The sequence below is a fragment of the Solea solea genome, chromosome 21 (genome assembly GCF_958295425.1).
Source record: "Solea solea chromosome 21, fSolSol10.1, whole genome shotgun sequence".
Lineage (NCBI taxonomy): Eukaryota > Metazoa > Chordata > Actinopteri > Pleuronectiformes > Soleidae > Solea > Solea solea.
In genome coordinates this window covers 16,892,665-16,920,363 of record NC_081154.1, presented here as the reverse complement: position 1 = coordinate 16,920,363, position 27,699 = coordinate 16,892,665, and the positions used below count along the sequence as shown (strand labels likewise).

Below are 27,699 nucleotides of genomic sequence, written 5' to 3'. Positions count from 1 at the left end.
TATTTTTAGAAGTCAAACTCTATATGGACAAAATTTTTTACCTCATGAAACCACGATTAAGACTTTTTAATACTTTTTAAGGGCCTTCACTTTCCCAAAATTGATTTATCATCTTTTAATACTTTTTAAGAGCCCACGGACACTCTGGTTTATGGAGTGTGGTTATATGAGCTGATACACCTGCTTTAGTCTGAACAGTATGTTTGCCACGCTCACCCTAACACAGCCTTTTTGGATCAAAACTGAAGTTTGCAAACGGTTAATGCCACTGCACTTAAGTCCATGGGGCTTAAGGGAACACAGGAGCTGCTGGTCTACTGCTGCCTCATTCGATTTGAGTCACTTGCGTAAATGTCAACAAATGTTCTCAAACACTGAAGTCAAAAAATTATATGTGCTCTTCAAAACCCAAACCCCACTTTAATATCATTTTCCAAACAAAAGAGCCACAACAAACTTATCATAATCATAAAAAACACGTTTTTATTCATTCATTCCATCATTAAACAAATTAGTTACATTAAATCCTCTAGAATAACATCTTTCTTTTTTACACAAACAGCGACACTAAAATTAAAGCAATGCGTTTACGATGTGACACACAAAGTAATTTTCTTGTACAAACTATTGGGGTTGATTTGTTCCTGGTTGTCCAGCATGTGACATTTTCAGTCTGTTGAACCGTGCAGTTATTTCAAGAGTGAGGTGTCAGACTTGACATGTGGTGCGGTCTAATCCTAGACGTCAGAATCAGCAGCAGGCGCTTGTGAGTATTCCTGTTTGGAAACAAAGGGACAATGGCGGCAATGTCTATTATTTATAGTTAGAATGTTTCTAACATATCAAGTATACTGACATCTGATTTTACACATAGATTAAAGGAAGTACTTACAGTAGCTGCTTCAATAACTTTGTACTAGTCTTCTTTCTTGATTAGTTCTCACTTTTAATTTAAAAATGTGATTTCCTCATAAAATATGTGTGATGTCTTGACTAATTTGTGTTTTCTTGGCCCCTTTTAGCTCGTTAGTGTTGGGTGTTTCCCGGTCGACCTATTGCATCACAGACAAATGGCACTTTTCCATTATACCAGTTCTAGCACGGCTCGGCTCGGCTCGGCTCAACTCGTTGGTACCTGCTCTGACGAGGTTCCAGGCGAGATGAGCCCATACTAAAATGTGTCGTCAACAGAGCGCGACGTCCGAAACAAGAATCAAACTAAACAATGCGGAACTGTAGATCAGTTAAAAATCAGACTTAAAAATCATGAAAATGTGCATTAATCTCCAACATTTAGCATATGAGATGTCTATAATCTCAATATTTAACCGAGGAGTCTGGTGTATTTAGTTACTAAAGTTAGTAGTTAGTTAGTTTACTTCCGTGACACGCTCATTCCTTGCTTCTCGTCACAGTGGACTCACCGTATACGCAGGATTTCTGAAAGCCACAAAACTGTCATCCCCACTCGCTCCAAACTGCCACGAAAAGAAGAAATGAAAGGAATCAACTTCAGATGTTTGACTTTCTAGCATTTTGTCATGTGCTGTTGTGACACAGTGCGTCTCCATGGCTACCTGTATGCCTGCTGCAGCCGGTTGTGCAGAAGGGACGTCAGCGTCTTCTGTCTCCGAGTCATATGCCGGGTTCTCAAAAGCCTCCTAGAATGTAAACAGTTTAAAAAAGGGACAGTTTGGGTTTTTTAGTAAGTACTGACACACAGTCAGCACTGTGTGCACGCATTCACTGAGACCCAGCTTGAAACATGGACACTTAAAAACTGATTTTAGAAGGCTCATCCAATACATTCTACACCTGCTTAAAGGCCCTGGTATAGTATACTCCATGTACAGCGCACGCAGACCCAACACGCACAAACTGAAACTCCACCCCACCAGTAGGTGGAGTATTAAGCCCCACTCACCAAGCAAACATTTGGACAATAGAAGTAGTCACCAATGATAGTGGCCGTTTCTCAATACTCAAGTAAGCAAGTATGTACTTGCGTACTTGGGAAGTATATACTTGAGAAGTACGCTGGGAGTATATACTTGCCAAGTACGGGAGTACACAAGTATGTGGTTGTTTCTCAATACTCAAGTATGCAAGTATGTATGTATTGTTCTGCTGTTTGAATGGTGGCTGGCGCCAAGTGCTGCAGCCTCATTACCGCCACCTACGGTGTTGATAAATGAACATATGAAATACTTTTAATAAATGCATAAATATGTTGTTATTATTTTTACATTTTAAATATTTAACTTCATTTATTAATTTATTTCTATCAAAATATACAATACAAATAATACAATGTGGAAAATAGATATATTACAGCATTGTAGAGTAGTATATATATATATATGTATGACATATATGTACGTGTACAAATATATACTACTCTACATACTATACTATACATATCTAATATTTACATATTATATTTAAATATAAATCTAACATTCAAAGTTAAAATAAATAAAACATTAACAATATACAAACCTTCAAACTGTCAGGTCAAAATGTTTCCATTAAAAACAAAATAACACGTCAACAACAAATCTATGGATCACACCGAGCATCTAATGACAGAGCCAGCGGATCATTTCATCAGGACAGGCCGAGGTAACGCTGCTCTGTGCCGGGCACAGTGAGCGCCGAGCGCCCGCAGAGGCGGAGCTGATCACCTCCGACAAACGTCGCTGCCAAACTATAAATACGTCATATCTTCATACACAAACCACATGTTTGAATTCTAAATGACTCATTTCTCGCCTCAAATGATGTTAAAACTTTGTTCCGGGACACAGAAAAATATTTATTTCAGATTTATATTTCTATTATCTGCTGCTATGCTATGCCGAAATGTATTCTGGGATACATGGCCATCCCAAGTACGCTTAAGTCACCTCCGATGCATACTTGGTAAAAATGGGCGGAGCGAGAACACTTCCGGGTTTGAGAACGATCCTCGCTGTTCGCTTACTTGAGAATTGGAACAGAACTTGGACTGAGGCTGATGACGTTTTCACAAGTACGGGAGTACGCAAGTACGCACAAGTACGCACAAGTACGCACAAGTACGCACAAGTATGGATATTGAGAAACGGCCCCTGACTCGACTCGAAGCAGACGTGTCAGAGGGAGCTGTAGCATCATTCTCTTCTTCTTTGGTAGGAATGCGTCCTATTCCCTGCGTCCAGACTTGTACCGCCACCCGATGGTAAAGTCAGATACTACAGGACCCTGACGAGCGAGCATACCAGGGCCTTAAGTCCCTGTCCTACTGGAAACTGAAGATTGTGTGACTTTCCCACAGCAAAGTCCATGGAGGAAACCACTAACAAGGAAGCGGTGGATCAGCAGCTCCTGTCTCCCAGTGAGCTAAAAGGCAGATTATTCTCTACGGACTTTGGTTTGGAAGAGAGAGTGGTTTACAAACTAATGTTTCCTGTTGGAAAAGGCTGTCTAACAGCAGAGTTAAAGCAGCAAACATATTCTTTGGACATTGTAGACTTAACCAGGCACACATTTTATGAGCTGAGTCTTTTATTACAGTGAGAGCTAATGTCTCAGGCTGGTTCTGGTCTCAGGGAGTCAGCACTGACTCATAGTTCTACACTTCAAAAAAGGCAAAGGGTCCCTTTAAAGTCCCAAACTGAGGAGAAAGTCAGTAAAACACCTCATTATATCAGATTTCATCCTCTGCAGTTTCTTCAGTGTGTTCTGATCATGTAGATTCAAAGGTCCTAAATCATGGGATGTGAAAAAGCATTTGGCTTGAATGACTAACTCCATTGTGGATGTGAAACCAACCTTTTTGGTAGGAGCAGGTTCCTCTGCAGCGCTCCTGGCCTGAACGTCTTCTGCGTACAAAGGATTATCAATGTTCTCCTGGAGAAGGAAAAACAGGATCACAAGAATGAGGAAAAATATACATACAACAAATACACTTCTTTTCAAGTGTTGTGTATAGTTTAAGGTGATTGTTGTTTGGTAAGTTTGTGTCTCTCAGAATGAATGATATTAAACCAAAGTCATTAAATAACACATTTCCTCTACGATATCATAGACTTAAGCAGGCACAGATTTTACAAGATAATTCTTTTATAAGTGGCTTAATTCACCCAATGTGTGAAACACCTTTACAAATCCCATTTTTAAAAAAAAGTTCAAACAAATTTCTTGAAATTAAAATCTGAGTCAGACTTGGATTCAGAACTCCGAGGACATGACTCAGGCCGTTTCTCAATACTCAAGTAAGCAAGTATGTACTTGTATATTGAGAAGTACGCTGGGAGTATATACTTGCCAAGTACGGGGGTACACAAGTATGTGGTTGTTTCTCAATACTCAAGTATGCAAGTATGTATGTATTGTTCTGCTTTTTGAATGGTGGCTTGCGCCAAGTGCTGCAGCCTCATTAGCGCCACCTACAGTGTTGATAAATTAACATATGAAATACTTTTAATAAATGCATATATATGTTGTTTTTTTTTTACATTTTAAATATTTAACTTCATTTATTAATTTATTTCTATTAAAATATACAATACAAATAATACAATGTGGAAAATAGATATATTATAGCATTGTAGAGTAGTATGTATGACATATATGTAAGTGTACAAATATATACTACTCTACATACTATACTATACATATCTAATATTTACATATTATATTTAAATACAGATACAATGACCGTGCGACTTTAATATAAATCTAACATTCACAGTTAAAATAAAAAAAACATTAATAATATACAAACCTTCAACCTGTCAGGTCAAAACGTTTCCATTAAAAACAAAATAACACGTCAACAACAAATCTATGCATCACACCGAGCATCTAATGACAGCGACGTCTGAGCCAGCGGATCATTTCATCAGGACAGGCCGAGGTAACGCTGCTCTGTGCCAGGCACAGTGAGCGCCGAGCGTCCGCAGAGGCGGAGCTGATAAACTATAAATACGTCATATCTTAATACATAAACCACATGTTTAAATTCTAAATGACTAATTTCTCGCCTCAAATGATGTTAAAACTTTGTTCCGGGACACAGAAAAATATTTATTTCAGATTTATATTTCTATTATTTGCTGCTATGCTCCGCCGAAATGTATTCTGGGATACATGGCCATCCCAAGTAAGCTTAAGTCACCTCCGATGCATACTTGGTAAAAATGGGCGGAGCGAGAACACTTCCGGGTTTGAGAACCGTCCTCGCTGTTCACTTACTTGAGAATTGGAACAGAACTTGGACTGAGGCTGATGACGTTTTCACAAGTACGGGAGTACGCAAGTACGCACAAGTATGGATATTGAGAAACGGCCTCAGACTCAGCTTGGAAAATTTCCTTGAGCGACTCCATTTCTTCCCCCTGTTCTTTCCTATTTTGATGAACCTGAATTTTCTACACTTGTAGAATGTCAACTAACACAAGCACAATATTTATTTTACAACAATAAACTGTAAACCATTTTTATTGTTAAGCGTTATGGCAAAAGTTTGATATAAGAAGGGGTAAAAAGCCGAGGTCAGAGGATCTTATTTTGAAAGCCACGTTGAAAGGAAGTGGTGCTTTATAAGTCTGGCCAAAAAGTCAATGCAGCTCCTACCTTGTAACTTTAAGTTTTTATCTACCTCAAAATCACTTAATTTCATTCATGGTTTGGCAAACTATACCTCATTCATTCCAATGAACCTCAAAACGCCAGAACAACAGATAAAATGCTCTTTTACACTTGCCAAAAAGTGATTACAGCTGCGACCTTGTGACCTAAAGGTTTTTTCTGCCTCAAAATCACTTGGTTTCATTACTGAAGATAATATTTGGCAGATTATACCTCAGCCAGTTCTATTTACCAGCTGGAATCCACTTAACAGGCCAACACAACCCATGATGTATACACTTGCACTTGCCAAAAAGTGATCGCAGCGCCGACCTTGTGACTTGAAGGTTTTTTTCCACTTCAAAAACAATTGCTTTCAATCATGGTTCAATTCATGTCATGCGTTTGCTTTTTTGGGTTTTTTTCTGCTGCAGAATTACTTCGTAGTTCAGCCTCACAGCAAAGTGTCACCATGATTCATGCAGGCAAAGCCAGTTGTAAGTGAGCGTGAGTCGAGTCAGTGCAGTGATTTGTGTTTATTGACCTTGTTTATTCCACCAGGAGCAGACGTGACCGGCACCACGCGGCTGACAGTGAGTTGATCTCCAGCTTCATACGCCGGGTTCTCAAAATTATTGTCGTCCTCGTCCACCATGGAAACAGACAGAGAGGGGACCTGAGAGAAGACAGAACAAGTAAATAACATGTAAGTTAACAAGTAAGGTTCAAAAGTGACTGGCAATTAATAAAATAGTTGGATTTAAATGAGAGTTTGGAGCTTCTGACCGGTTCTGAATTCAGTCTCGTTTCACCGTTTTCTGGTCTTGGGCCATTTCGCGTCCTGAAAATCATCAACACAGAAACAGAATATCATATAATATCAAACTTAATAGAAATCCTATTGTAGCTTACATTTGTGCAGGCTGGTGTACATATTAGCTGATATATTCATTTAAATAAAATTTTTAAAAAACATTTCTGTTCTGCTGCTAGAAATTAAATCCTACTAAATTAAGGTGGAAAATAACAAATCCTCTAGTCTCACACCAGAGGATTTTCAAATCCGACTGATTTTAAAACGGGGGAGACCACAGACACGACAGACTTTGTAAACCATTTTCAGTGTTTTTATCCTGAGAGACCAGAGATTAGACGATCCAGTCGGGACACAGGACACACTGGGCGTTTAACCAAACTATTTCAGGGATGTCACAGAAACTCGCATTTGTTCAGAATATAAACAGACATGGAGGTGGATTGTCGGCGTTGTTTTGTATTTTTTTGTATTTTGTGCTGAGAAATGCAAAAAACTGTGGATGAAGACATGGCTGAGAAGATTGAATCATTTTGGCTTGTTCAAGTTACGGTGCGAAACAAAAGTATGCAACTCGCTGTAATGGGTTATTGTGGGGTTCTGCCCCAATCACTGTTCTTCAGATTTAAAATCAGTAAAACCTCTGATGCGTCCAGTGGCGTTAAAATAATGTCAGCCCAGTGTACCGGTCTGTGAGTCAATAGGTCGCACAGAAAGAATACATAAATTGCATTATTCACGTTTTATTTATTATTTTTGAAAGTTACACACACTGCAGCTTTAAGCTTACATTTGCTTCTGGTCTTAGTTTGTAATTGTTGCCCATCAAAAACTATATACAGTATTTGAAAAGTAAAAAATGACCAGATATTTCTATTTCTTTTCTCACCTGAAGTTTGCCATGGTGGGGAACGATGGCATGCTGGGCATTTTAGGCATGGAGGGCAGGTTGCCCCGCACCGTCTCCAGCAGGTTTGATTTCTTCCTGGCAGCGTAGACCAGAACCATCAGAATCACCACGACCACTACTGTCACGCCGATTGCTATTCCAACTGAGACACAGCGACATGAACAGAGCGGTTTATGAACTAAATGATAAAGTTTCCTAACAAAGAGTGACTTTGAATGAACGTAGTGTTACATATCGTTAAGCTTCAAAAATTAATTATACTTGAGGATGCGACCGCGGTGTATATGTTTGTCTCGCAGTAGTCTCCCGTCCATTCTGGAGGACATCTGTGAACCGAAGGAAACACATGTCTCATGATGACCCACTGGGATATGTCTTCATTTTCCATTTCTGGTCGTAAAGCCTGAAAAAAAGCTTACCTGCAGAGAGCTTTGTCGTCATCAAAGTAGCACGTGCCTCCATTTTGACACTGACATGGCGGTGGCATAGTAGGCGGTGGAATGAATCCTGAAATGTTTCATGCCAACAAATCATCTTTCAGTGATAGTTCAAGTTCCTGAGAGACACTAGATAAGTTTCTTGTATAATCCATGTCTGTTTAAAGCTCCACTGTGTAACGTTTAGGTGGGTTTAATGGCAGAACTTGGATATACTACACACAAGGTTGCTGGTATAAGATTTCTTAGCATTGGTATAGGCTGGTACCCCATGGCCCTCTGCGGTGACCTGGGTTCTTTTGCTGCATTCACTTTTTTTGTCCAATAAAGGCATAAAATGCTAATGCTGATATGTAAAAAAAAAAAAAATAACTGAACAGGCCTTTTATATGTATTTCAGACTAGAGCCGAAACAATTAATTAATCGATTACTAAATTAATCGACAACTATTTTGATAATTGATGCGGTTTGAAGCTTTTTTCACGATTAAAGCAAGATTTTCGATTGTTTAAGCTTCTTCAAATGTGAGTATTTTCTTCATTTATTTGCTCTGGAGAACAAAGAAACCTGAACTACAACTACAGTATAAACATCATGCAAGAACACAAGCATTAAACTGAGACTACTCATCAATTTGTACAACGTCAGTGCTTTACATGATTCCTCATTATGTGATTTAGTAGCTTTGGATTATTTACCAGCATCACAGTCAGTGTTACTGCCAGGGGTGAAGCTGATGCCCTTGGGGCAGGCGCAGGTGTAACCTCCCGGGCGCAACAAACACAGATGGCTACAAGTTCCTTTACAAGGATTCTTCACTGCAGAAATAAGAAACAAAGACAATGTGTACATTTGTGTAAATATGGTGTGTGTGTGAGAGAGAGTGAGTGTGCTCAGCTTACTGCCTATGGAGTTGTATTTCTGCTGCTGGTACACAGACACCTGAGTGAGCCAGGGCCCGGCAGTCAGGAGCTTGGTCTTTGCTCCACGGCCAAACTTTTCCTGGCGGAACACCTCGCCTTTCTCCTGAGTGCTCCAGTAAACGTGGTCCTCGAACACGCTCACGCTGAAGGGGTTTCTCACGTCTACACAAATAAACGTTCAAATAGTTTAATAATTCCTTATCTTTGATACCACTAAAGACAATCTATAAGTTAAAATTCCAATTTGTGAATTGTGTCAACATCCATCGAATTCATGCCTTTGGGTTTGAGGTTTAAAAAGAAAAAGGGGGGGGGGGCTGGAATTGGCTGGGGTGAAAACAATGAATTTGGCATCTTCATATCTTCTATACAGTAACTCACTATAAACCTGTAATGATAATTAGAAAACTAAATGTAGCTTCTTGTTCAAATAAAATGGCAATTAATAGCATGTCGTGACCAAGGAAGCTGGTGGTGTTTAGCTGTTGTCTTGTGGTTTCCTGTTTTATTTTGAAATTTCTCTCTCCTCTCGTTTCATGTAACTTGCGCCTTCCCTCGAAAAAGAGTGTTTTTTGTTAACTTAGTTTTCCTCAAAAGAGTGATTTTATTTGATAGCTTTAGCTGGTTTTTTGTTGGTAATTTTTTCCTCTTAGGCGTGTTTTTTTTATTGCACTTGGAAAATAAAAGTTTGTTTATTTTTCACGTCTCCCAATTGGGTCCAAGTCCTTAGTCCTGGTGTGACATAGACTATAGTACAGATAAGGAGAGTCTGCAGATGATGTTCATGTTCAGGTCAAATGAGAAAGATTGAAGGCGAAAATGTTTCAGATGTCCATATATATATATGTATGCATGTATGTACTTTCAGCAAAAGCGTATTTCAGTGTATGAGGTGAAACTTTGGAGTTTTCTAGTCAATAACTTTAAAAAGTTTAAAAAGTTGTACTTTATATTGAGAGATGATTTGGCACAAGGACATGCTGTAATTTAAGGATATGGCCATTTACATTTATGTCATGTTACTACAGTGTTGTTTCCTTTTGTAAAACTTGTGAAAAGACATACGCAAAAAAATTATTTACCATATTGTTATTATTACTACTACTACTACTAATAATGATAATAAATTAGTGTATGCTTGCTTGACAAAATATACTAAGCGTAATGCTTCCGAAACACTGTGTCTGGATCCACAAATGGGTTCAAACCGTTTACACATGATTTATGTGCATATATAAAATAAATAACAAGCATAAAATGAAGTTTTGATGAATTAACTAAACGTCTTATGGAAAATGGTTTGTTCACTAAATCAAAATCAGACATGGCTGCAAAGTAGTTGCCCGGATTTGCTCTTGTGAAGATTTATATAGTGGGTCAGGATGATTTGCCATTGGGAGCCAGTTTGGGAAACAACTTGTTGAAATATCTACAGTATCGTCAACTTTACTCGCATTTTTAAAGCAGAAAAATTCAATTTCCAAATCACGCAGTCTAGAGTCTCATAGTCTGTGGTCCTCACCGATGTAAACCGCAGTTCTTCGATCGTCTCCTGAAGGCAGAACAGACTCGATGCGACTTTCCTTGGAGTCGGACCAGTAGATTCTATCGCCATTGGTGAAGTCAACGGACAGGCCGGTGGGCCAACCCAGACCGTCTGCCACCAGGACCTTCCTCTCCTGACCGTCCAGCCAAGAACACTCAATCTTGGCTGCTTCCCCTCGGTCTGCCCAGTACAACATCCTGCAGAAATGCAGCACAGTTAAGAGTACACTCCTTTCTCTATGGGCACAACCGTCTTAAGGCATGCAGAAGTGGCTTGTTTAGCAGTATATAACATTTCTCCCCCATGGACCCCACTTTAAGGACCACTGTGCTGGGTTATACTGCCGGACTTCCCACTGCAGAGCACCAGTACATGAGTGGAGACAGATTCACAAAGGTGTGTGTGAAGAAGATGCAGAGGTCCAATTCATTACCACTTGTTCACAAATTGGAATGCGCGAAAATAAATCTCATCTTTTAATACATACACATACAGCAACCTGTGAGAAGCAGTTCTTTAAAGTCCGGTATCCGTCTTACCCAAGTCGTGGGTTGACCGCCACAGCAGATGGGTGACCTACGTCCGTCGAGACCAGGTGCTTCCTGTAGCGTCCGTCCAACAAGGCCACCTCTAACCTCTTCAAGCGGGAGTCTGCCCAGTAAAGGTTTCTAAAAATTGAAAGACAGGATACTGTTCACATGTGGTAGGAGACTCGAGGCAACCTCTCCACCTCTGAAAGGTTTGGCTCATATTGACACATGATTGATTTTGTTTATTGTCTTTGAATTGTTCCCCTCTGTTTAAGATTTCTTAGCAGCATAGAGTCGGTGGAGTAGGAGAACAGCCAATATGAGCGCTCATGCTCTCTGGACTGACCTGTGATTGGTCAAAGCCTCCTCTCTCTCAGGGTCATTTTATTTACATTGTGCTAAAAGGCTAATATCGAATTCTTGATCATTTACACGAAAGTAAATCCTGCCTACTGCTCCTTTAACACATTCAAACTCTCTATTAAGAAGATGTATTTTTCTAAGACCCAAATTCTGGTATTTATATCCATCCTGAGTGCAGACTGTGCCAAGTTAAGGTCTGAACACTCCTAATCTGTCCTGAAAGGGTCCTCAGAACCCATCAGAAAATTCAGGGCACAATCCTTCCCCCTCAGCTAATATCGTCCCAGCCCACAGTTGGACTCATTAGAAACACATTTGTTTGACACAAACAGTGTTGACATGACAGTGTATTTGAATAAAGGGCACGAGAAACCACATCGGATCATTATGTGGTAACCAGAGACACATCCAGGATGTATATTAATCCCAGGTGTGAACAGTCCTATGTCAGTGCTTACACACCTGGCCACCCAGTCCACGGCAATGCCACCTGGACTAGTGATGTACTTGATGCCGAGGTCAACGGCAGCACCGATATTGTTGCTGCCGTCATCCACTGACGGTATGTAAGCTCTCTTGATGGCTCCTGGCACAGAGTCCCGACTGGCCACAGTGAAGTACACCATACCTGAGGAAGCACAAGGACATCAAAAAAACCCCACAATTTTCAACATTTGATGTTTAAAGCAGAAGTATGCAGGATTTTGACCATCATTTAACAGCTTTGGAGTAGGGATGTCACGATTACTTGATTTCACAATTAAAAGCTACGGCATATTCATCGTATGGTTTCCTCAATACCGCCAGAAAAGATTATTCTGGAAGCCCGGAACCATATACTTGTTAGTCCAGTGCAACTCAAATGGAACGAATACGCTAAATGTAAGCGTGTCATTTGCAATGAATTGTGTACGACACATGCTCGGCTTTCACTTAATGTTACGTTATACGTAATGTGACGTCTGTTTCATTTATTTGCACTTTGAGATTGTTTGTTCAATATAAAGTGCATTACAAATCAAATTCATTATTATTATTATTATTATTATTACAAATGTATTTGTGTCGTTGTAATTTGAACATGAAATAAACAAACCACAATAATCGATACTTTTTTACATCTGGCCACATACATACAAAAAGATTAAAATAAACTTAAACATTTGGTATAGATGACAATTGATGACTTAAATAATTTAATAATTCTTCCTATATAATAGTGTAGTGTATTTGCTACATTATTTTGTTATTTTGTCATCAAAGGATATAAATAAAGGAAACGTTAAGACCTATAAGCAGCGTTCATGTGATTTCACACAACATTCACAGTGTTGTGAAATCAATTAACGCCTAATAAACGTGATAATCGTGATATCGGTAATTAATTCTCTGACAATAATCATACCAAGAAAACCTATAATCGTGACAAGTAGGGGCTCTCTCCACTCCCCCTACTGTCTGTTTGTCAGAATCAGGAGGTCTGGTGTAGTCTTGGGTCTTGCAAGAATCACAGATTGCTTCCTGGCGCGACACACACGCCCCTATAAGATCAAGGCAGCGGTAGCATTATTGTAGACGTTCATCATGGCAGAGGTGGCGAAAAAAGGAGCTGAGGAAGCCGTTGTCGGAGGAAGTGAGGAAGAGGAAACTGTCTGACCGAGCGAGGGCGCACACACGAGTAAACATCAGAGCGGCTTTTTACTTATGGCAAGAATTGTGCAAAACTCATGGCGACCTGCGTGGACGCGGACATGGCTCCACTGCTCGTGTTTGCCGGCTCCATTGAAAACAAATGCACATGCCCAGGAGAGGAAAGGGAGGGGGCATCAGTGGTGACTTTTGACCGAATATGCAAAGTTTTGCTGTAAGGTTTTCAGTCTAGAGGGTGAGATTCTTACTGAAGCCAGTGTTGTTGTGGTCCCAGTCGTAGTCCAGACCCATGATATGCTCTTCTTCCTGGAGGAAGTCACGGTAGGCCTCCGTCTGTAGGTTGAACCTCCGGATACGAATGTTCTCAGGGAGAAGGAGCAGGGGAGTTGCTCCTGAAAAAGACAGACGTTTATCCATAACATGTTCCTTTTGACTCTAGAAATGTGTAAATACAACAAAGGGATATTTGTTAGTGTGGTTGGAGACTGACTATATACAGTACATCACTACCCACACAGACAGGTAGTGACGCTCTCTGAAAACATGGCCGCAAGCAGGAAATCTTCATCTTGTTAGACAACCTTGGGAAATGAGGTCTGTGTCGCACCAAAGTCTAGTAAGAAAACCATTGAGTTGACATCACGGCACACAGAGGTCATTGATCCACTGCAGCCTCTTTAATGTCAGTCATCGCAACATAACATGTCCAACCACGTGACCTTTGTACACAGACTTCTATTCACTTCGTCCTCTAATTCAAGTGCACATCTGTGTTTATCGTGTTCATAATGCCAAAACTGAAATCTACAGGGTGGCAGTGACCTTAACCTTTGACCTTTAACCAACAAATTCAAATCACTGTGTCATATTGATTGACAGGATGCAGCATACAGGTAATGTTACATCGCTTCTGTTCACCAAGACCAAATAGAGGCAGAACAACGACGTCAGTTTCACACACACACTCTAAGCCTACGTCGGCTCCGTAAACATTTTTCCTCACCTTCAGCCTCGCACATGTTGCCGTTGCCCACCTTCCTGTATCCAGGGGCACACTCACAGTCATAGCTGCCTTTGGTGTTCTTACAGTACTGAGGACAGGTGCCATACACGTCACACTCGTCGATGTCTGAAAGACAACAGGAAACCTCTCATCTACACAGTTTATTGGTGTTTTTGAGATGTGTTCATTCCTGAATGAAAGAACGGACCACAGTGTGTGTGTGTGTGTGTGTGTACCTAAGCAGTTGTAGGTGTTGTCTGGGTCCACTCTGTACCCCTTCCTGCAGGAGCAGATGAAACCGGTGCCGTTCAGGTTGGTGCACTCGTGCTGGCACAGCTTCTCCTCACAGTTGCGATCAACGCCAAAGTCTGGAGCGAGACACGGCAAAGCTTTTCAAACATTTAAAACTACTTATTATTATTCACACAGGTTCAAGCAATACAAAGTTTCCCAAATGATTCAGTGAGTCCAAATAAATCAGCTAACAAAATAAAGTAAGTCGTAAAATTACGAGAATAAAGCCGTAATATTCCAACCTGTTGTTTTAGAAGAGGAGAGTTGCGGACTTGGAGGAAATTGCTGCTTTTGTGGAGGGGGAAATAGAAGGTGGATGTATCGGCAGGCCATTCAGAGGGGATTTGTGGTTTCTCTAGTTTATCATGAATCCATATGCCATAAGGCGTTGGGGTCTCTGCAGGTGTTCTGCCGGCATCGGAGACGCCGTGCTCACCGGGCCTCGACTCCTTCTGGATCCAAAATCTTAATAATCAGTTGGATTGTTTCTTGAGAAACCACGAAACCCCTCTGAATGGCCTGCTGATGCATCCACTGATAACCCTGCAGTCGACCAGTTCCAGCTGTTTCCCCCTCCACAAAAGCAGCCATTTCCTCCAAGTCCGCCTGGTTCTTTCTGCGGGAAAGATGCATTTCCTTGCATATACTGCATAAGTCCTGATACTTATGATGCTGATGTGCCAAAAAATGAAGTATCTCCTTGTTTGTGAACCCTATTCTAAAGTACAATTCCATGAAATGCTTCATGGCCCTCATTTTAACAACTCTCCTCTTCTAAAACACCAGGTTAGAATATTACGCCTTTATTCTCGTAAATGTACCACTTTATTCTCGATGTGGCCTTAATACTCCGTCGTAATTAATAACCAGGTTTTGCCCTTTTCTTTTCTGTGCTCATAAACCCCTTCAGTTGAAGATGTTTGGGAAACACATTTTTTAAGCGACATACAAACGAATATTGCGATCAGTTGAATTGGTGTGTTGTCTGCGACTTACTGCAGCCCAGCTCATCCGTTCGGTCCCCACAGTTGTCGTTGTGGTCACACACGTATGGCAGCGGCACACAGACGCCGTTGGTGCATTTGAACTCTTCCAGTGTGCAAGGTGGCAGCGTGGGCTCGCGGCCTGAGGACGACAGGAAGGAGACATTTTACCTAAATATCAACAACAAAATTCAAGCATTTTCAATGACCCATGTCTAATTTTCACAAACATTCAAGGATTTCAAGGATCTGTGGGAACCCTGGTTCAACCAACTGTCCAAACTCTGAATGGACTGTGATGCTAATATTGATTTAAATTAAAAAGAGAAAAGGGTTGGATAAGACTAAACTATAAGACTAAACTTGAAATGAATTAAGTTCAAGTTAGTAATATGAACACACGTACAATTGTTAACTTGAATGAACATAACTTCAATTTCACCAATGAATGCATGTCCTAGGTTTGTATAAACATTTTCTTTTTCAGTCTCTGTTTTGTGATACATTTGATTAGATTTCTAAAAGTTAAGTTAAGAGGAAGCAACACAACCACACTTCAAAATACCCAAACTACCACTTTAACATCACAACATTCTCCATCACACCAACCCAAATGCCCGTCCACACATTCTCCTCTGTCTCTATTGTCTCTCTTTCGCAGAAAAGGAAAGGATTAGGATGAGTAAGCCAATGTCCACCTCTGCTCTGAACCCAACTGTTTAATCTGCCATTGCAATAATTTGCTGATTGATGTTTAAGCTGATTGTGTAATAATTCCACTAAACGATGTTTCAGGCTTTGGTGTCCTGCGCAAACATGGATGTCATTTTGGAACTTCTCATTTCACCGATGTGGGTGCAGAGTTCAGGAGGCATTAATGTTGTCCTGACTAATCCTCACTGAGCCCAGACACTGATGAGGGAACTGATCAGTGGAGAGTTTGTTGAAACTGAACTGATTACACATCCGATTATGGCTGTTTGACAAGGGACCGTTTCAATGTAAAAACACAATAGCATTGTTATATGTAGAGGCACAAAGTATCTATACACAAGATAAAGTATATGGTTTAATATAGTGAATAATGCAACTTAACTTTGATAAGTAACTAATATTAGTATAATGTCATATACTAATATTATTCTAACCCCTTAAAAGCATTTTATATGTATATAGTATGAGATGTACTACATTGCGTAAATCACTTGGCGAAAACTAGTGTTGTAGTACTCAAGACCACTTTTTGAAGGTCTCGGTCTCGTCTCGGAATCGACTGCATTTTTACTCGGTCTTGTCTCGGTCTCGGACAAAGCGGACTCGGGATTTTATTTCAAGACCGGTCAAGATAACAACTGAGGATATCAATAAATTGCCTGTGCATTTGTGGATTAACTTGTTAATATCATTACTGGGATTTTGCGTAAACCGTATTGCTTCGGGTACAACCAAGAACTTGACTCATTTATCATTTGAAATTTTTGTCACCGTTAACGGCTGTCACCCCTTCCCACCCCCTTTCACACGCCCCCTACAAAAATGCATGTGAGTGATAGGAGAAGAGGCCGTGAGAAGATGTCAGCCAACTCTATAATAAAATTTGGTTACCTGAACCACAAAGACTTTTTGTGCATAAATACCTCCAAAAGAAAACACAGCGCAACGTGTAAATTCTGCAAAGGGACGCTACGTCCAACTTTTACTGCCTCGGTCTTGGTCTTGTCTCGGTCTCGACACCTCAAAGCCTTGGTCTTGTCTCAGTCTCGACCCCTCAAAGTCTTGGTCTTGTCTTGGTCTTGATACACTGTGGTCTTGGTCTTGACCTGGTCTCGGTTTAGGTAGTCTTGACTACAACACTACCGAACACTCAACAATCTGAGGTCACAGTGACCTTGACCTGTGACCACAAAAATCGACCTGGTTCATCCTCCTGTCAATGGTAACATTTCTGCCAAATTTGAAAGGATGTGTTCTTGAGATAACCGTCTCTGGCCACAGCTGAAGGCATTATGGCATTAAAGGGTAACAGGAAATGCCCAAGAATCTGATATGGAGTTGCAGCTTTGTGAGGTGCTCAGCGACAGCTCTGGCGTTTATAAAAATATTAGAGGAGTCTTGGACAAAAAGCCTCACCCTGGTTGGACATGAGGGTGATGACAGCTTGTTCCAGTGACACAAAGTCGTATTGACACCTAATAGTCTCCGCTAGACTCAATACGATTAGGGACTCGATTCAATTGGGGGTTGCATCATTCAGCCTCTCCAAATTTGCCTTCGCACTTTTGCACTTTAGTGAAACAAACCGCAAACAAACGCAAAACATGGAGCTGCATCAAATCCTCATCGGTTTGGGTTGTTTATTTTGTTTTATGTGAGCGAACTGAGACCTATGTTTTAGGCGGATCAGAGTTCCTAGTTCTTATGCTCGGAAACAAAATTCGGGGAATGTTTTGCTCTGATGTGGAGGAAACAGAAGTTGTCCTGCATTAACCAACAGATGAGCCAGTTTCCTTGTTCATTTTTTGTCTCGTCTTCTCCTTCAGTAACTCTTGATGCAGCGACGCCTCAGGCGAGGAGGGGAACGAGTTATCCAAAAGGTTTGGTTTGTTTCACTAAAGTGCAAAAGTGTGAAAGCAAACTCGGACTGACTGAATGTTTCAACCCCCAATTGAACCGAGTTCCCAATCTTACCGAGTCTAGCGGAGACTATTAGGTGTGAAAACGACCTGAGAAAAGTAGTGGAATGCGTGGCAGTAGATACACCAAATTTTATCACATCCATACCTTATAATAAACTGTGAAGGTTTGCATAACATTTCTAGTTACCCACATAAACTGGTTTATACCTCAAAAAAAAAAGCAATTTAGGGTTTTAGTTACACTACAAAAATGATCCCTTCTCCTGGTATTCAGGTACAGTTGCTTATTGCTAAATGTTGCGTTCACCACACCTGTATGTTGGCTGTAAAGTTTTTAAATGACAACATCTAAATGCAAAAAACATGTTTCAAAAAAGAAACTGATGTGGTATAAATATGGAAGTCAAGACATATTAACGAGTACTGGCAATGAGTTAGGAGTCACATTTCTATTTAAAACAGTCCTTGCAGACTGTGCAGATTCTAATGTGTGTGTGTGTGTGAGAAAGAGAGAGAGAATCATACAGAGCTCTTCTGCCTCATCGCTGCCGTCTCCACAGTCGTCCTTCAGGTTGCACATAAGGCCGGAGTAGATACAGTATCCGTTGGCACAGCGGAACTTGGACGGCATCTCACAGGTGATGTTCACTGGTCAAACAAACACAAGTACTATAATATTTATAATATCTCAATATTTAAATTAACTAGAGGTGGTTTAATTCCTCTGTATTTATGTTTTGGACATTGTTGTGATATAATATTGTGATGAATTCATATATATATATATATATATATATATATATATATATATATATATACATATATGTGTATATGTATGTGTATATATATATATATATATATATATATATATATATATATGTACATATATGTATATATACATATATGTACAGCAGATAAGAAATACATTGACTCTCACAGCATAAACTGAGCTGTTCGTCGGAGCGGTCCCCACAGTCGTCCGTGCCATCACACACCCAACCCTGGTTCACACACAGACGATTGGCACACTGGAACTGGCTGAGCGGACACCAGCGGCCTCCTGGGTAACGAGTAGCTGATGGAGAGAAGAACAAGCTGTTATTTACTGAAGTTAAAGTCCAAGTAAAGCGATAAAAGATATCTCTTCTGGCTTTGTCACTGCACAGCACAGGACAGCATATAACTAACCAACTTGTGAAATCAGTGTGTTTTGAGAGTTTTATTCTCCAACCAGTCAGAAGGCGCCCCATTACGTGGGTTGGATGTAGTGGTAGTGAGCTGCATATTAATGGGAATTGATGAAAATGTACCCGGGACCCCCTTTTCTTTGCAGCCACAAGCATTTGCCTGGTGTGCCTGTCCTCTGTTTGTTTGTTGGGACAGAATATCAAATTTCCTGTTCAAAGAGAGTACTGTACTGTATATAGAGAGGCAACGTTCACCTGCTTTGGTCCCCACTAAAGCGTGAGTAAGAAACTCCTGTCCATCCTCCCTGATATCACACACGTACACCAAAAACACATTAGTGGGGACCAAAGTAGGTGAACACCACTGTTAATCAGTGTTTGTCACATTTTGCTGTGCATTTTTTCTTTTTGAGTTACCTTTAATAATGTTTGCATTTGATAATGATTTATTTGGCCATGTTACTTTGTTTTTCCCTGGTTATCTGGGCATGGTGAGGCTGAATCTCATGATATATGAAGGCCATCCATTAAAAGAACCTACAAAAAGCAGCTCCATCCACTTCGTTAATGAGCAGGAAAAGGTGGTATGTACTGTATGTTTAAATAAGAGGTTTTTGTTCACTCTATGTTTCTTAGTGTATGCTTGTGATGATTGTTTTGATTTCCTTGTTTGTCCTTGTTTTAGTTGGCTTCGATGTTTGGTGAAAAGGACCTAATTTGTGTCCTAACTAAGCATGAAACAAAGATGTTAAACCTGCCTCTAACCTGCTTCCCTGGTGTCCTAAATATTAACGCCAGAGCAGAAAAAGTAATTAAAGTGAACTTGGCAGACATCTATTCATTTTCATGTTGTTTACTTACGACAGCTGGTCTCGTCTGACAGGTCCTGACAGTCTGGACGGCCATCACACTCCAGGGCAGCGGGGATGCAGTGACCTGAGTCACATTGGAATAAACCTGGACGACAAGTTTTCAGCTCTGGAAGAGAGCCAGGATGTTAACTTTGGTGTGTGTGTGTGTTCTTTATGACAGGGAGTGAATTTACGTGCTGCGTCTGCTCACCACAGTCTCGTTCATCTGAGTTGTCCCCACAGTCGTTGTCATGGTCACACACCCAGTTTCCAGGGATGCACTGCGCATCGTCGCATCGGAACTCACTTTCCGAGCAAGGCCTCGGCTCTACACGCCACAGTCACACAGAGACAAAGATGTGTCTTCAGCACAAGATCAGAGTGAGGTGTTTACAAGCACTGCACACAACCAAAGTGTTTAAGTAAAAAAGGCTGATTCATGCTTTTGGCACAGTGTGTAAGAGTTAGTGACACCTGGTGTTGAAACTGCAGAGTGCAACAAACAGCTCACCCATGTGTTGTGTCATAATAAACACGAACTTGGTGAAGATGTCAGGTAAATGTGCTTTTAATACAGAATAACACAATTTCTTCGTATCATAAGTCAATTTGTTGTTAGTCCATGAAAACCCCATCAACATACAGTGAAGAAAAACCTCAATATAAATGCAAAATGTGTCATTTTTCTATCACGGTGCAATCGGTTTTAACTTCATAATGACACGTTTAAGACAAAAAGTGTTTATTGCAGCTTTTAGACGGTCAAAAGAAAAAGCCACATTGATGTCATTGTTGGGTTTCTCACAAACTCACAAAGTCTCTTTATTGCCAACACTGCTGCAATGATTTCCACTGGTACTGCTCTGTTTCAACAGTTTTTTTGCACACCCATAATTCACACATGACTTACTCAGCATTATTTTTTTCTGTATATTTGTAAAGACAGATGGGTCCTATGTGCAAATAAAGATAGAAATTCAAAATGAAATAAGTGGTGGTGAAAAATACGAGACTTACGACAGTTCCTCTCATCTGAGCCGTCACCGCAGTCGTTGCTGCCGTCGCACTGCCAGCGAATGGGCACACAGCGGTGGTTGTCGCATCGGAAATCTCCCAGAGGATCACATGTCACCGCCTCTGTATGAAGCACAAAGTCAGTCAAAGGTTCATTCAGCTTAAATAATTGTATATTTTAAAGGTCATGGATGGCACTTGACATGCCAACAACAAGCCACCTATAACACCTGCACTTCTGTTCATACCGACCAATCAAGAAGTTCATAAACGGATGAAAGTAGTGCAGTTTTGTTTCAGCAAACACGCATCGACCAAATACTGACCGCAGCCTTGCTCATCACTGTTGTCGATGCAGTCGTTGGCGCCATCACAGCGAGCCCACTGAGGAACACAGCGGTAGTTTGTCTTGCAGGAGAACTCGGTGTCTGGGTCACACTTGTAGCCTGGGCCCACTGGAGAGCGAAAGAGATGGAGAAAAGTGACCAAACACTAATTTATGAATGATGGACACAGCATCGCCATTAGCTATAGCAACTACTGCAGTTGTTGCTATGAAGCTGGCCATGACAGACATACGTTAAAGCAGAACTATGCAGTATTTTTACCCTAATTTAACAACTTTGAAGTCATGGTGAGGGTTAAATGGCTTGTTGCATTGTGGGCTGTCTCCACTGCCCCCTACTGTCTGTTAGTAGAAAACCAGCCTTTTTATGAAAAAATGTCTTTTGCTGGTTAGCTTGCTAGTGGAGGCGTTAGCATACTTGCTAGCAAACACATTGAGGATAAAGCAAGACAATGGATGGATGAATGTTTACTCCGAAACTGTAGGGGGAGCTCCATAGAGAGACAGGCCAATAAAATGACCAGACTTGCAAAGTTGCGCTTTTTATATCACACTCACTGCAGGTATCATACGGTTCATCAGATCCGTCGCCACAGTCATCCTGGACGTCACACACGTAGCTCGATGGCAGGCAGCGCCCGTTGGCACATTGGAACTGCCCCGGTGCACAGGTTCTCTGGGCACAAGTCTCTGAGTCCTCGTCACTGCCGTCGGAACAGTCCTTCGCTCCATCGCAGTGCCAGGACACAGGGATGCAGTGTTTGTTTTTACACTGGAACTGGTTTTCCTGACAGCGGTGGTTACCTACAGACACCAACCATGAAAACAGCACAAGAAATCCACAACTATACAACAGCTTTACATGTTATTGCACTGAAGGGAAAAGAGTAGAGTTCATTGTCATACTGCAGAGTGCGGCGTCCTCGTCTGAGCCGTCAGCACAGTCTGAGTGGCCGTCGCAGAGGAAGCCGGGGTACGTGCAGTTACCATCCTTACACTGGAACTGGCCAATGGGGCAGTGACGAGGAGGACATGTCTGAGGTTCATCTGAGCCGTCGCCACAATCTGACTGTCCATCACACTTCCACCATATTGGAACACACCTGAAAACAACGAAAGTGGCTTTAATCCTACTGATTTCTGTTCAGTGACTAGTTTTTTTTAGGCTTAGAATCCTGGTCTTCAGATAAGATTTATTTTTTTTGTAGTTGACACACTCAAAAATATCTTTTTGAAAACTTGTATTCTCCTTGATAAAAGTACCAGATGTAACAAGAATTAATAATTATAAAATAAGTCCAGGACCTTGTTGTTCTGTCCCCAACAAAGTCTAACAAATCCTAAAAGACCTTGATAAACTGTGCGATTTCCAGAACAAACAAAGCACATCATGAGTCATGAATTAAAGATAAAACAATATTCTGTAAGCATTTAATATTAATTCCGGTTACTTACTACTTCTGATTAAAAGTGACACGATTATATTTAACTGCTGGCAGCGAAATAATAATAATAATAATGATAGAATAATTGGCTAACGGCAAAAGACGTCATCACTGAAGAGCTTTAAACTGAACAAAAAGAATAAAGATAACATGTATCTATTTAGACTAATTTATATAATAAGAGATACATTACAATAAATGATCATCCTGTACAGGTCAGGTATAGAACTTCACGTGACTCACATGCCCACTTGCTGGAAAGAACACGGCCCATCTCATAGTCGTATACAATAGACGGCACATGAATCAGGCAATAGCTCAGAAAATAGATAGCTATTGTACCCTGTCAGTCAGACAGTCAATTATTTACATTACACTGCCTGTTGCTAATGTTTCTGACATACTGCCTCATTTATGTGCCGTCTCCTGTATAAGTCAATGGGATGAGCCGCGTTCTTTTTTGCCAGTGGGCGCGTGGAGGTGTTACCTTGGTTGTGTGACGTCAGCTACTGGAGCTTAATGGAGACAGGGTTTAAATGCAGCAACATAGTCTGTACGTTGGAAGTGTAGGGACATAAGTGACCAACCTCTCGTTGTCCCCACAGCGGAACTGGGTGCTGGAGCAGTCAGCGACGCACTGAATCTTGAAGCCCACAGCCAGGGGGATGAAGTGATCGGGACAGCTGCAGGAAGCTTGTTGGCCACCAGATGTGATCAGACACAGGTGGCTGCAGGTCAGGTGGTGGGAGGAGCAGGGGTTTTCACCTGAAGAAATAAGACGACCACAGACATCATGGTTCGTAAAGTTCTGAGCTGCAGACTTTTGTCATATTACCAATATGAACATGTGCGGTTGTGACTGACATACTTCGAGGCTGCCTGTAGGGGTGGTAGACATGAATGTCATATGGTCGATGTGTGTTGTTCCCCATGATGGTGCGCTGCTCGCCGGTGTACTTGTGGGCTTTCTCGACAGTGTGCGTGTTCCAGTCGGTCCAGTAGAGCCAGTCCTCAAAGAGGGAGACAGCAAAAACATGAGGAAGAGTCCCAGCAATGGCCCGCTGTCGGTTCTGACCGTCCATGTCTGCAAAGCTGAGAAATGGGAAGGGTTTTAGTACGTAGTGAAGCCACTTCAGGGACATTTAAATGTCCAGTGTGTTGGAGTTAGTGATATCTAAACAATCTAAACAAGACCTGTTTTTCTTGAACAAGTTGTTTTTTGTCAATATTACCATTCACATCTTATATACTATTAACAAGAGTAAGCTGGTACAACAGGCCTTCCATGCTTTTACAAACACATTTTTGAGCCAATTATCGTTATCGGCAAAATCCCAAAAAATATCGGGATATTGAATTTCATCGATATCGCACACCCCTAATGTAGAGTGTGTTTTTGGCTTCAGGAATTCAGAGCCGTTATCATGTAGCGATAATACGTCTTGTGTCTCAACTCACTCCATGAAGTTAAGGTGGGAGTCAGCAAAGAAGATCTTGTTGGTGGTGTAGTCTATGGTCAAAGCATTTGGCCACTCGAGCTTGGTGGTGATGATGGCGCTGACGTTGCTTCCATCCATGCCAACTCTGCCAATGTATGCTTCATCAGCCCAGTCAGTCCAGTATAGCCAACTGGAAATGGGGGGAAACCGAGAAACAATATAAGACCGAAGTGTAGCTGGTAAAACAATATAGAAATGTATTTGCGTTTCTGCATGTGTGAGTGTGTGGTGTCTTCGTACCCAAATTTAGGGTTGACAGCGACAGCGCGAGGTCTGCTAATAATGTAGGTGTTATTTCCAACTGTGAACTGCCCCGACAGCAGTCTCTTCTGGTAGCGCCCATCCAGCTCCATCACATGCACTGAGCCATAATAACCATCCACCCAGTACAACTTCCTGTAGCACACACAAGAACGTTCCATTAACATCTCTGCAGCCTTGTTTTGGTCAGTCACTGTCTCATTTCTTACTCATGATCACAGTAGTTTAACACAAGTTTCAAATGTTTTTTTTTTTATTAAAATGACTCTGAAGGACAGGCTGTTTGGGGCCATAGCGAGTCGGGGGCACTAGGGTAATCAGAATTGAGAACTGAAAGGTTTTCGTTTCCTTCCATGTCATGCTTGTTTCGTTTAATCCAGTATTCCTTTGTTCTGACTGAGATTTCTCTTGTTTTAAAACAAGAGTACCCTTAGTGTGTAACCTTTAAATGTAAACAAATGTCCATTAAATTCGAAACACTGTCTAATAACACAGATAACTTGACTATCTGTGTTTCTCAGTATAGCATTGGTTTTATTTTTGTGTCTGTGGAGACAACCGATGGAGGGAAGGCAGACTTTAGGTTTAACCAGTTTAAGAACAAGTGTTAAAAAATAATTTTATGTTTCTCTGAAACATGAGCAATGAAAAGAGATACTGAAACAAATGTTAAAAGAGAATATGGACCTAGAGTCATCCTCTCGAATAACTCTGCAGGGCCTAGGTGACACTAGCTGTGTTTTGGTGTAAGAAGTTACACATTGGAGCTTGAACACCATCCATGTTCGTCCACTTCAAGCCCACGCCCATTTAGCCTTTCCAGGCTACCTGGGTACTAAGTGGAGCTGGGCTTGAAGTGGGCAAATTATGCAGGTCCCATAAGGTTTGTGTCACATGGGCCCCATGTGAGCAAACACAGAGGGGGCCATCACGGATACCACAGAGAAATCTACTTGGGAGCCTTATTGTCAGCCCGAATATAACACTTATGAGGTCTACATGGACATGCTGACTGGGAATGGTTTGTTAAAATATGAATTAACTCTAAGTAAATGTTTATAACAGCATTAAGTGATGTTAATTAATGTACCCTTACCTGCCCACCCAATCCAGTGCCAGGCCCTCGACTCCTCTCATGTCTTCATCTGCCACCGTCTCCCTCTCAGTCCCGTCAAAGCGCATCCTTTCAATCTTCCCTGTGCCGGCATCCAACCAGTAAAGCCTCTGCTCATAGTGATCGAACTCCAGTGCCACCGCATTAGACAGCCCCTGCAGGACGATACTCAGATGTGACCCGTCTGTGGTCAAGTTGCGGATGTAGTAGCGATTGCTGTACAACAGGTATGGCGCGATGCCGCTGTTCTGGCGACAGGTGCGACCGTCCGCTTCCCTGACGTATCCTGGGGCACATTTACAGTGGTACGAGCCGACGGCATTCTCGCAGATCTGGCTGCAGACAGCAGGTGTGCTCAGACACTCGTTGAGGTCCTCGCACGCTTTGCCGTCCGGCATGAGTTGGAAGCCAGGATGGCAAGAGCAGTAGTAACTGGTCAGGGTGTCGGTGCAGATCTGCGCACACCTGTGGACGGAAGGGTTGCTGCACTCATTGATTCCTGAAAAGAAAAGAAGATGATTTAGAAAGAAACAATGATATGGAAATGATACGTTTTACAGGTGAGGATTCCCACAAATTAGATTTGACTTTAAAGGAATAGTTTTGGATTTTGTGTGTGTGTGACATGTAGTCAGTGCTGACTACATTGTGTGTGCCACTCCCAGCCAGCATGTCTATGTGGGCCCCACAAGGGTTATATTCTGCTGAATATGGATCCCAAGCAGGTTTGTCCATGTTTTCTGTTGTGACCCCTCCTGTGTTTGCCCACATGAGCTTACTTCCCATAAACCATATGAGACCTGCATAATTTGCCCACTTCAAGCCCACATCCACTTGATATCCACTTAGTACCAAGGTAGGTGGGAAGGGTACCGAGTGGGTACTAAGTGGGTATTAAGTGGATGTGGGCTTGAAGTGGACAAACCCACTTGGAACCAATATTGTCAGCCCAAATATAACCCCAATGGGGCCCACATGGACATGCTAGCTTTGGTGCACTTAGAACCAGTTTGAGAAGTGGTGGCACGCTTACTAAAAACTAATTTTTTTTGGCCACTTAACAATAAGCTCATCTACTAAAATCTATACATTTAGACTATAACATTTGTAAACCACCAAGTCCACCACACCAAAGTCATTTGAGAATATCTACGTTCTTGCTAGCTGTAGCCAACTGGGTTTTGACTTGAGTTAAGTTAAGAAATATCATGCGCCATGCAGCCATCCAGAGGCTTTTTCAGTCGTGGAGATATGGAGAAGAACTGAAGAAGCCTCTTGGATGAGAGGTGCAGTAAGACCAGTTGCCTGCAGCTAACCTTTGAAGATGACTACGACCTGGATGACTGAGAACCTTCACAGACAAAATCAGATGAAGAATAACGGTGTCAAGCGACCAATGAGTGAGGACGTATTTTCTAATCTCAATGACCACTTTAGCTTCTTAATATTTGTGATCAAGAATTTCGAGACACTCCTAATGCTCACCGCAGCCTTTTTCGTCACTGTTGTCCTGGCAGTCCTTCTGTCCGTTGCACACCTTGCTGTTGTCGATGCACTCGCCCGACTTGCACATGTACTGCTGGGGGGCACAGGTGGGATGGGGCGTAGTGCACAGACTGTCCGCCTCGTCGGAGCCGTCCGTGCAGTCGTTTTCCCCATCGCAGGTGAACGTGGAGGGGACGCAGGCTCCGTTGCCGCAGGTGAACTGGCTGCTGCTGCACGTGTCGTAAACGCAGCCCAACTCGTCGCTGCCATCACCGCAGTCATTCACACGGTCGCAGCTGGATGAGGAGGAGCCATTCATCATCCAGTGAGAATTTGTTTCCAGTTAATACTGGTCATTTAAGCTATGTTTCCACCGAGTGGAACAGTTCAGTTTGGTGCAGTATGGTGGCGTTTCCGTATAGTACCAAAATACCCAGTCCCTACTTCTTTGGCACCTTTTACTCTTCCCTTGGGGTACCAGAGTGAAATGGTATGGTGTAGTCAGGGTGAATTCTTACCAGCTCCACCCACAACAGTCAGCTGATGGGGCAACAAAAAACCTCTCTTGCTACCGGGGTAAATATCCCAGTCATTTTAAATAGCACTCTACCAATAAAAAACAGCTGTTGGATGTCCTCCATTGTTGTCTTGTCTTTGAGCACAGTCCACACCCTGCCTACCAAGTAAAGGTGTTGATCTCAGTCAAAACGCAAGCCTGACCCAGGACTTTACCATTCCAAACCATACTGTACCAAACCGAACCGTACCGACATGGAAACACAGCTTCAGTGTCT

General features: G+C 41.7%; 1 protein-coding gene across 1 annotated transcript in view; it reads right to left on the bottom strand.

Moving 5' to 3' along the window:
* Nucleotides 1-463: 463 nt before the first annotated feature.
* The window catches only part of lrp2b (low density lipoprotein receptor-related protein 2b), a 76,312-nt gene continuing 49,076 nt past the window's right edge, over nt 464-27,699 (bottom strand). Inside the window, exons 50-81 of the mRNA XM_058621180.1 lie at nt 26,906-27,201; nt 25,403-25,919; nt 24,286-24,441; nt 24,005-24,175; nt 23,415-23,638; nt 23,134-23,311; nt 22,008-22,204; nt 21,660-21,905; nt 21,082-21,210; nt 20,759-20,878; nt 19,953-20,069; nt 19,752-19,868; nt 18,641-18,778; nt 18,229-18,351; nt 15,081-15,209; nt 14,027-14,158; nt 13,791-13,916; nt 13,036-13,179; nt 11,600-11,765; nt 10,784-10,912; nt 10,221-10,441; nt 8,678-8,860; nt 8,474-8,593; nt 7,757-7,844; nt 7,599-7,663; nt 7,317-7,479; nt 6,400-6,454; nt 6,158-6,289; nt 3,814-3,891; nt 1,578-1,661; nt 1,425-1,478; nt 464-776 (exon numbers count right to left, since the gene is read on the bottom strand). Of these exons, the coding sequence (XP_058477163.1) occupies nt 738-776; nt 1,425-1,478; nt 1,578-1,661; nt 3,814-3,891; nt 6,158-6,289; nt 6,400-6,454; nt 7,317-7,479; nt 7,599-7,663; nt 7,757-7,844; nt 8,474-8,593; nt 8,678-8,860; nt 10,221-10,441; nt 10,784-10,912; nt 11,600-11,765; nt 13,036-13,179; nt 13,791-13,916; nt 14,027-14,158; nt 15,081-15,209; nt 18,229-18,351; nt 18,641-18,778; nt 19,752-19,868; nt 19,953-20,069; nt 20,759-20,878; nt 21,082-21,210; nt 21,660-21,905; nt 22,008-22,204; nt 23,134-23,311; nt 23,415-23,638; nt 24,005-24,175; nt 24,286-24,441; nt 25,403-25,919; nt 26,906-27,201 (4,837 nt within the window). The 3' untranslated portion in view covers nt 464-737. The remainder of the gene's footprint in view (nt 777-1,424; nt 1,479-1,577; nt 1,662-3,813; nt 3,892-6,157; nt 6,290-6,399; nt 6,455-7,316; nt 7,480-7,598; nt 7,664-7,756; nt 7,845-8,473; nt 8,594-8,677; nt 8,861-10,220; nt 10,442-10,783; nt 10,913-11,599; nt 11,766-13,035; nt 13,180-13,790; nt 13,917-14,026; nt 14,159-15,080; nt 15,210-18,228; nt 18,352-18,640; nt 18,779-19,751; nt 19,869-19,952; nt 20,070-20,758; nt 20,879-21,081; nt 21,211-21,659; nt 21,906-22,007; nt 22,205-23,133; nt 23,312-23,414; nt 23,639-24,004; nt 24,176-24,285; nt 24,442-25,402; nt 25,920-26,905; nt 27,202-27,699) is intronic.